The 10,253-nt window shown below is 34.4% G+C and overlaps 1 protein-coding gene and 1 long non-coding RNA gene across 2 annotated transcripts; one reads left to right on the top strand and one right to left on the bottom strand.

Annotated features, from left to right (window-relative positions):
• Window positions 1–402: 402 nt before the first annotated feature.
• LOC120125022 (remorin 1.4-like) lies at window positions 403–1,822 on the bottom strand. Its single transcript, XM_039143539.1, has 4 exons — window positions 1,609–1,822; window positions 1,143–1,524; window positions 857–938; window positions 403–786 (listed from the first exon to the last, which is right to left on the bottom strand). Exons 1-4 carry the CDS (start codon window positions 1,820–1,822, stop codon window positions 586–588), a joined length of 879 nt encoding a protein of 292 aa, XP_038999470.1. The 3' UTR covers window positions 403–585.
• A 6,458-nt stretch (window positions 1,823–8,280) lies between these two features.
• Window positions 8,281–9,577, top strand: LOC120125092. Its single transcript, XR_005516330.1, has 4 exons — window positions 8,281–8,584; window positions 8,987–9,103; window positions 9,196–9,295; window positions 9,489–9,577. It is a non-coding gene; the product is annotated as an uncharacterized LOC120125092 (long non-coding RNA).
• Window positions 9,578–10,253: the final 676 nt, after the last annotated feature.

The raw sequence follows: 10,253 nt of genomic DNA on the forward strand, positions 1-10,253 counted from the left end.
TTTTCATCTATAGCCTTAGTGAGATATTGTTAACTAAGATTTCAAACTCGCAGCATGTTCTTGTTATCCTCTAGTATTTTGCTGTTCCAGGTACTACTTTCTTTATTCATGAATTGAGGTGGGAAGTGTTCAAATGGTTGTTGGTTTGGACAATTTAGCGGGTTTCTTTACTTTCTTCTACTTTTAGATTTATAATTTCCGCAAGAAAATGTTGGATTTTCATTCATGCTTCTGCCGCAATTGAAGGTTGGATTATATTGTCAATCTTTGAGAGTATTCAAATTCATTCATGATCATTTGCATGTAAATTTATTACTTATTTGGAGCAACAGGGTATTTTCCAATTCATCGGCTGGGTTTTTCTTCATCAGTTGCTATATTGCTTCATATATGATCATACTAAACATCAGTTATCAGAAATATTAGTAAAGCTACACAAGGTTCTTGAAGAATTCTTGATTGGAACAAGTGCTAAATAATTCAAATTATGGTGTTTCCACTTGTGATTGGCATCCTTTAGTTAGTCGCATTGTGTTAATGATCTTTACATATGTTAACTTCAAACTCATGATGCTACAGTATCAGTTAAGTTTGACAGCAGAAGCATGTCACTGGAAGCTCTCCTGTTGTTCTAATTATATTTGCCTTTCCCTTTGCTTTAAGCTCGTCATTTCTTTGCCTTGCCTTTGCCTCTCCTCTTGCTCCATCTGCAACTTGTTTGATGTAGTCCATTTCATTCCTAAATTTTGCCAATGCTTTTGCTATCTTTTTCTCCGATTCGCTCTTCTGCTTGAGGAAATAAGCTGATAGTTTCTAAGAATTAGTTAAAATTTGGACAAAGGAAAATAAGTCTAACCTCTGCTTTTTCCAGCTTGCTTCTGGCCTTCTTCTTTTTCTTTTCCTCCCAGGCAGCTATGGTTTCATTTAACTTCACATACCTGTAATTTATTGTTAGTAAAGAAGATGATACGCTATTATTGATATGCTATTATTGGCTTGATAAATTGAAAGATGGACTTTTTTCCCCCTAATGTTGGCTTTGTATTTTTTCAATGTAGTTAAGTTAGTTTCCTGCTTTAATGGATTGCCATAACTGGTTAGTACCAAATAGTTAGTACTTCTAAGCCTCAATGTATTATTACCGTTCTTTGATCTTAGCCATCTGAGCCTTCTCCCAAGAATCTGCTTTTGCCTGCTCTGACCCTGCCCTTACTCCACTTTGTCTTTCGGCTTCTGTCACTGGAGCCACAGGGTTAATAGTTGGAGGCAGTTCGGGTCTTGTTGCTGGAATTCCTGGTTTCATGATATGTTGGTCTGGTCTTGGCGCTGCACTTTCTGGTTGACTGTAAAGTGTTTCAGAGTTCTGGGAACTTCCGAGTTGTGTGCGGCTAGAGCTGCCCATTTGATCGGAAAAACTAAGAGGTCTTTTAAATGATGGCACACGTCTACGTTCCGTTTCATATGCAGCATTGATTACTGGCACTTTGCTGTCTGCTCTTTCTGAAACTTTCTTTGAACCTTCACCTGTTAATTTCTTTCGGTTAAGCAGCGTCAAGCAGAATTCTCAATACTTTGTTACATGAATATCTGAATGCCTTGAACCCTTACCTAAAAATTGTTCGGATACAGTGCCAGGTTTTGATGTTGAAGACGCATCTTCCTTTTTGCTCTTGTCTTTCATCAAAGAGGGTTCAAGACGTGTATTGCTCTTTTTCTGGTCATGGATGCACGGTTCTCTGGTCGAGGTAATGACATATGTGGCAGCTGCAATTCCAACTACTTTCTCTGGTTTATGGTTTGAATCACGATTCCAACTTGTCATTTCGAAACCAGTTCTGTATTCTCTGCAAATCCAAAATTAAGTTGTATTATTGCAGATTCAGCTTTGTCTTCCTCTCGGAGATGGTGGTGTAGGAGGCATGTAATTCTGAAGTTCAAGTTAGAGCATTAAAAAGGTAATGGATTTTACATAAGATAAAAATGTTTCTATATTCAGCTTTATTTGGATCATTAATGCATCAAAATCTATATAAACATCGATCATCTATATAAAAGAAGCTTACATAAATAGTATGATAATAATCAGAATTGTTACCTATATATGCAAGTAATCTGGTGGGTACTGAAATTCCAGATTTCTGGCAAATTCTTCATCAGTTGTTTCATATGAAAGAGAAACAGAAATGTGAAGGTAGCTGCTTCATAGATGCAAACCAAAAGGAAGAATTGGTGTTGTTCATAAGCAAGCAAGCAAGCTTAGGTTATGCATTGCTTTATTTGCTTGCTAAACTGGGCTTTGGATATTCTTAAACTTGACCGCCCTTCAGTCTACGACAAGGTACGTATTCTTTCTCTTCAGGCTTCTGGGTTTTTTAAAGTACTACTAGAATTTACTTATTTCCACCAAGATTTCCTTTCCCAAAAGTTTTGACAAGAATCTTGTTTTTGCGTGTTCGGATCAAATATAAAGAGAGATTTCGTTTCTGTTGGGTATACGAATTAAAGGCATTGGTTCTATTATTCCAGTATATGCTCCTAATTAAGATGGGTGTTTGAAATTTAAGAAAACAATGATGAAGTTAATCAAATTCTACACTTAAATATCAATAGTAGATGTGAGCATTCGATCGAGTCGAGTCGAGTAAAAAAATTTCGAGTTATTCGAGTTGACGAGTCATATTTCACAACTAGAGCTAAACTTGAAATTTTTTCGCGTCGAGTTTAAGAAATTTGAGTCGAGTTATTCGAGTTTCTATGCTAATTTTATTATAATTATTTATAGTATCATGGTAAGGAATGGTTCCAATTTTTCAAATTTCTCTAACCATAAGATATATATTTCATATTCTTTTTACATTATAGCGTTATTTAATATATCAAATACAATCTAAAATTATAAAAAGTCTATTCACAAAATTATATTTTTTCTTTATTTTAAAGGTAAAATATTGATGAGAGTATAAAAGAGTTAAGGAATTGATGTGATGAAAGAATGTGCAAACAATTGCCGTTAAAAGATCAAATTGAGTAAAATGCAATGTTAATGGGCTGTGAAAAAAGTACATTTTTAATAAGAAAATAAGAATTGAAGTTGCATATGTATTCTATAGTAGTATATGAGCATGTGGTTCAAATTTGGTGAAGAAAGGGACATAAAATAAAGTATGAATTGAAAAAATAAGGAAATTATGAAAAATTGAGGGGTTAAATTGAAAAATAGAAAATTTGTTATCGAAAAGAGGAATTGAAAGTGTATATATATATTTTACTATGATTTAGGAGAATGTGGTTCAAATTTGGCTAAAAATAGACTCAAAATGGGGGAGGAATTGAAGGAATAATAAAATCGGGGACTAAATCGTAAAAATGTCAAAATACATACTCAAATTTTTTATTTTTTTAGTAAGTTAAAATTTTCAAATTTCAACTCGACTTGAACTCAAAAACCGAATTAATAATTCTAGTTGGCTAGAGTAACTCGAATAACTAGACTCGATTATATTAGTAACCAATTTATTACTTTTAAACTTTAATGGAAAACAATGAAAAGGTACATAAACATTAGTATAGTTATCCTTCAAATATTATATATTTGAGATAATAAGTTAGGATAAATATTTCCCATTGTAACCTTTTTTTTTTTCTTTCTTTCAAAAGTCTTGAACACAAATCTTCTACCTCTCATTTAATATATTGGCATATCAGTTACCAATTCATTAAATATATATCAAACGTAATAAATTTGTCGTTAATTCACCATTAACTTCAAAAAAAAATCTTCGCGGCTAAAACCCCATCATTAAATTCACCATTAGAAATATATTGAAAAGATACTTAATAAACTCGCTTCTATCGTTAATAAACCCCTATCATTTCGTTTAGCCTTTCAATTTCTCTTCTTTAAATTTACAAGTTCTTTAATTTTTGTTTTTTTAAGAAAAATTATCTTGTGCATAAATACTTCATAACAAGAGAAGCTTTTTTATGTCGACTTTCAACTTTACTAAAAGAACATCGCCTTCTGGTCTGGTGGGTGCTTTTAGTGTTGTTTTTCTTTTTGATTGAACTCAATGTTATTTGCATGTTTTCTTGATTTTTGGAATGCTTTTTTTTTCAATAAGTTGTCTAATTATGGACTTCTTATTACATGTGTTGTGTTTGTTTTACTAAAATCTAATGGGTTTTCATCAAATAAGAAATGGTGTTTATCCAAGAAACAAAAAAAGGTAAATCTAACTGAGAATGAAATGAGCAGATTATGGGTCGATAACGAGTTTGATTACAACTTTGCTGAAGCAGTGTGGGTCGATCGGGTGGATTATTAACCATTTGGGACAAAAACAAATTCAAAGCAGAGAATAGCCTAGTGGCTCCAAATTTCATAATCCTATCAGTTGGTGGTCGACAGTGTGGTTGTCCCCAGGAAATCTGAACTGTTCTTTAAATTTTGTCTCTCGAGCCCTTTCCCCGGTCAGACTGGTGGAACACCTCTGCTGAATGTTTTTCAATGAAGTCTCCTTCGGTGACCTGGTGTCCTCCATTAGAGGGCTGGTTGAAATTTAACGTGGATGGAGCTTTCAAAGATCCGTCTGCGGGTTGAGAAGGTGTCTTGAGAAATAGTAAGGGAGATATCAAAGCAATGTTTTCTAGTCCTGTGAATCCAATTAATTCAGATTTTTCAGAATTAGTGGCAATAAAAACGACGTTGGCATTGTTCTTGGAAACTGATTGGGGTGAGAGCTTTAGTCTGTTTATTGAATCGGATTCTGAACTAGTGTTAAAATGGGTTGAATCGTTATCTGAGAGACCTTGGAGGTGGTGGGATATCTTCAAGGAGATTGATAACTAGTTGAAGCATATTAAAAGAGTGAAGTTTGTCTATGTTCCTAGAGGGAGTAATGGGTTCGCGGACCATTTGGCGAAACAAGGTTTGTTGCTTTCTGTATTGTTGGTGGGATTGATCTCCACTGGCTTTTGGCGTGGGATTGTGGCATTTTCTGTTGTAGGAGTTTTAAATTTTACAATTTGTGCTATTCCATTTGAAGTTGATCCTAATATGTTGAAAGTTCTTTGAAAGAGCAAGGTGGCAGCTTCCTAATGGTCGTATGGGTTAATTAACATTTATGATTAATGGCAAGTTGTCTAAGCCAAAGGTTGTCGTGGGTTTTGGTTCTCTGCTAGTCATTCTTCTGGGTGGTCTTTGGTTTTGTCTCTGATGTAGTTCGGTATTATATACTTGGTTGTGTTTTCTATTGATTTGATCTTTGCGTGTTGCTAGCCTTGTTTCCATCGATGTTATGCTCGATTCTTGGTGAAGGGGTTGGAGTTGTTTTCTAAGGTGGCTACTTTTGTGCTATTGGCTGTGGGCGTTTCGTCTCGGGTCTGTTATCGCCTTGGTTGTCCCAGGAGAGGTTTTGGTTCTTTGGTGAAGTTGATGGTCTAGCTCAATCAAGCTTGGACTTACAGTGTGCTTTCAAACCGATCCAATTTGTGATTCTCATAAGATCAAGCAATGGTTTGGTAGGAGTTCCTTCCAAGTTTTTTTGGTACCAGTCAGTGGATAGGTGAGCAGTCAATTTGAATTATCGTGTACTCTGGTGCTTTCCTTGTGTTAGGAGTGATAGCTGCTAGGTTGCGATGTTATTTGTTTGGTCGATTTTGTTGCTTCGTGTTGACTTTGTTCTGTTCTGTCGAGGAGAATGTACTCTGTTCTGTTCGGTATTATATTCCTCTTCTTTTTAACAACTCATTTTCATTTAGAAAGAGTTCATCTAGGGGATTCACAATCCCCATGATGCATGATTTGAGAGCTTTGCAATTGGTGCAAGTGTACACGTCTCAAGTTATAGTATAGAAAAGATATTGTCTCCACATAGATTGGTGAAACTCTGTATTCTAACTTCTTGCACTGTAAAAAGAATAAATTGGTGATAGTAGGAGTGTGAAATAACAATTAAAATAAATGAACAAGTAAATAAAGGTATATATTGATATTGAATAAGAGAATAGGCCGAATTATCGTGATTAGTGGTGTGACAACTGTCTGGAAAGTCTGAGTAGTTGATTGCCGTGGCAACTGAAAATAATTCAATTGCCTTAGCAACTAGGTTCCTTCCTTCAAAGCTTGGCAGAGCATTCTTCAATATCTTCTTGTTATTCATAACTCAAAGAACTGGTCAATTGTGCATGCCTTGGTGATACATCCCTTCGTTAACCAAGGGTAAACAACAATCGATATTGCGTTCCTTTTAGTCGTTGAAATCCGAATCTTATCCCTAAGATAGATTAACATTTACCAACGTTTATTAGAATAAAGATCATGTTTCATTCGTTTCTTGAATCTAACTCTCCCAATATTAGATAAATAGACAAACTCTCGAGATCATCTCCCAATTCACTCGAAATCAATTAAAGAACTAAGAATGAACAAACTTTGAATTAAAAAGATAATAAAGAACTTAAACAAATCCAAAAGTTTTCACAATCACAAAAGCCCAATAACCAAAGCCAAATAAATTTAATTCATGGCTGGGTGCAAAAAGAAAACAAGATAAATATTTCTCAACAACATGAATCAAAAAGAAATCAAGAAGAAATCAAGAAGAAGACGTGTGCCAACTTTCTCTCTCTTGTCCGCCCCTTTTTCTTGTGCTTTTGGTTCTTGATTTATAGGAGAAGATTATGTCAAATTGGTTGTCGATGAGGATGAATTTTAGTTGGAATAAAATAGAGACTAAATCTATTTTATCTTTATCCTAAATCTCCTTGCAAATTTGACTTCCTTATCTCCTTAAAACTCTACGTGGAATTCCAACTTTTTAGGGTTCTCCTTTTATTTGACGTGATTATCTTGATGAGGTGAATTTATCCACTCAACATTATCCTACAGAACTTAACACATACCAACAATGTCTTTTCCACAAAAACCAACCAAAATGTAATATCAAACTTAATGGTGAATGAAACTATGAAATTATGCATGAAAGACTAATAATGCAACTAAAATAGACTCAAGTCTAATAATAATTATGAGTAAAAGGGTAGAAAAATATAGTACTTTTATACACTTACCGCTCCACTACTGCTAAACATCTGATACATTATGGATCCTCTAAATCCAAGTTCTTCAATCATCGTCTTCGTGCAACAATACCCTTTAACGTCAGTCAGACAGTTGAGATTAAGTGACTGACCCACGTCGATATCTTCATCCTTCGATCTTCTTCTTCCACCTTTTGATGGATTTGAAACTAGACTACGTTGGTTGACTCGTCGGTCTCTCGTGGTCTACCATTCGGATTGATCGGCCGACCACCGGAACTAGCACTGTCGAGAACCCAAAGATAAAACTCTTCACCCTTTTATTTTATTTTACTTTCTTTTTGTTTCCTTTTATTCTTTAACTCTTCATTGTCATTGTTCTCAAGCTAATACTGGCTGTCACAGATGCCAATCGTCGGGAAGGTATGTTTTCTTTCTATCTTTTCTATTGTACTTTCGGTTATGGTTTGGTTTGGTTATAATTATAGTTTGGTTTGTTTAGTTTGATTAGTTGAATTTAATTAGATAATAATATAAATAATAATTTAAAAACTTGAAAAATGCCACGATAGTTATGCTATTAATTATGCTATTAATTATTTATGAGAGATACTAAAATGAAACAAAAGTAAAGCTTAGGTTATGTTTTGAAACAAATAAAACTTCAGGTACTAAAATAAAGTAAAATTAATAGTTTAGGTACTATATATATAATTTAATCTAAATATTAAGTTATTTTTATGACGATGGAAATTATTTGGGGCCATTTCGTGTTGCGAATGTTCCAAATTCTTAAGAAAAAAGCTAGAAGCTCGAAAGTAAAGTCGGTAAGCTTGAATTTAAACAATTAAGGTGAGTGCATTTCGAACTCTAATTATTTTCATTGATTTTCATAATGATAATTTTCACGAGCTTATTATTCTTTGGATCATGATGCACTTAGGCACTTATTTTTTAGTGGCTAAGTCAGCCTAAACCTTTCAAAGATCTTGGCATTGAATGCTTGAAAGAAAGCTTTATTAACTTTGAATAATGCTTTACAAAGTTTACTTTAATAGATGGATGGATACCTTTAGCAAATGGCCACAAAATAGTAATAGTAGTAATAAATTATATAAATTTTCAATACCTTAGTGGTTATTGTAATTACAAACGCCGCAAGGCTTGAGTCTTGTTCCCATGCCCTTTAGTAGCGTTTATAAAAAAAAAAAACGCCGCAACAAGTTTGAGTATTTTCATGCAAATAGTATATACCCCTTTCTCATATTTTTCCCTTTACTTTTCTCAAAGGTTTCTGCCGCTCTAACTCCCTTTCTTCTACCTGTCACTACCCAAAATAAAACTGCCATTGTTGCTCTGCCTCTCGTTTGCTGCTCTGCTGCCGCCGTTTTCCACTGAAGCCCAAAGTTACCATTGGATCTAACAGTTTCGGTCTTCATTACATTTGGGGATTCGATTGTCTTTAATCCGACGGTTTCTTCTGCTGCTACGAGGGGAGCTTTTGGTCAAGAGAATCTCAAAGACTCCATTCTTTAGTTGACAGGTACCATTTTTATTTTGAATTATCACTTTGCTTCCTCTGGCAAAAACTGCAGTGCCCTCTCTCTCTCTCTCTCTCTCTCTTTGGGCTTGTGATTTCAGATCTCAGCTTGGATTTTGTCTTTGTTGCTTGTTTTCAGTAGTTGCCTTTCTTATCATTGCTGTTACTATTCCTATTGTTTTCGGTAGTTGCCTTTTCTATTGATTTCGGTCGTCTTTGTTTCTTGCTCACTTGATTTTTAAAAGTTAACTGATGATAGATCTATTTGAAGGTAGATCTGGATGAGATTTGAACTTATTTTTCCTGATCCGACTCTGATGCTAGTTTTAACATGAAGATCCTTTTTATAATTATATTATACAAGTTATTAAATATTTTGATTGCTGGGTAATTTTATGCGTATAGACCTACATGTTTTAAGTTCGACAGTGTTCATGGCTAATGGAAGCACCATGAGCTTAAGGTGAAGGACTCAAAAACCCTTCTCTTTGGTGAAAAACATGTCACTGTTTTTGGTCTCAGGTAATATTCTCTTGTCCTTAAGAAAAGAGGGGAATGGAGATAAAAAAATCATATAAAATCTGATTTATTGATTGGCTTTTGGTCGATGACAGAAATCCTGAGGAAATCCCATGGGCTGAGGCTGGAGCCGTGTACGTTGTCGAGTCTACTGGTGTTTTCACCGACAAAGACAAAGCTACTGCTCACTTGAAGGTTTTTGAAAATAATTTTAGCTAATGTAGACCGATGGTCTTATGAGTTATGAGTTATGGGAATCGAGTTGATTGAAATTTACATGACGTGTTTTCCAAGAGACGGAAAAAGATTTTACTTTTGGAACCCTGATTATTTTTCTTATTTTTATGTTTGGTGTTCTTATTTTATGTTATGCTTTGTTGCTTTGCAGGGTGGTGCAAAGAAGGTTATTACTTCTGCTCCTAGTAAGGATGCGTTGGGTGGTTTTCATTTAGGTATGAGCGTTCATGTTTCTTTCACTGGCTCCTAAACCCCTTTTGGGTTTAATACATTTCTAAGCAGTTTAAATGAAGCAGTTATTGCTTTGCTATTTTTCAAAACTGTGGATATCATATAGTTAACTATTTGCTTTTCTTATGAGAATGGCTTTTGTTATTTTCACCATATTCCCATGTTTTCCCTCTTTGAAAATATGTTTTCAATCGAACCATTCACACATTTTCTGTTCAAAACAACAGACGACTTTTTTTGTTCCGTCTAGAACAAAGATGAAACAAGTCCACACGTCCTAAATTTGTACACTTGCAATCATCCTTCTATTTTTTTAGTATTCATACATTCGAATTATCAGATTCTAGATAGTTATTGTGTATTCTTCTTATATTATCTGTCTACTTGAATTCATTAACACATTTTCTTCTTCTAATATTTTGCAAATTTAAAGGAAAAATCTATGCATGAAATTCAGAAATCTGTAGGCATTGGCTTTACTTGATTTTATTCAGTGGAGTTAGATCTGGAATACATTGTTGATTCAGAGTCGGTGTACAGTCTTTGAAAGAGTATGGGTAACTGTAACACCCCAACCCGTATCCGACCCGGATACGAGTCCGAAGTGTCACATTGACTTTTCAAACATTTATTCGTATAAAATAGTGAGTAATTTAAAAACTTTTATAACATTTAACTTATTCAA

Source organism: Hibiscus syriacus, unplaced genomic scaffold, assembly GCF_006381635.1.
Source record: "Hibiscus syriacus cultivar Baekdansim isolate YM2019G1 unplaced genomic scaffold, ASM638163v2 tig00110429_pilon, whole genome shotgun sequence".
In the NCBI taxonomy this organism is placed as follows: Eukaryota; Viridiplantae; Streptophyta; class Magnoliopsida; order Malvales; family Malvaceae; genus Hibiscus; species Hibiscus syriacus.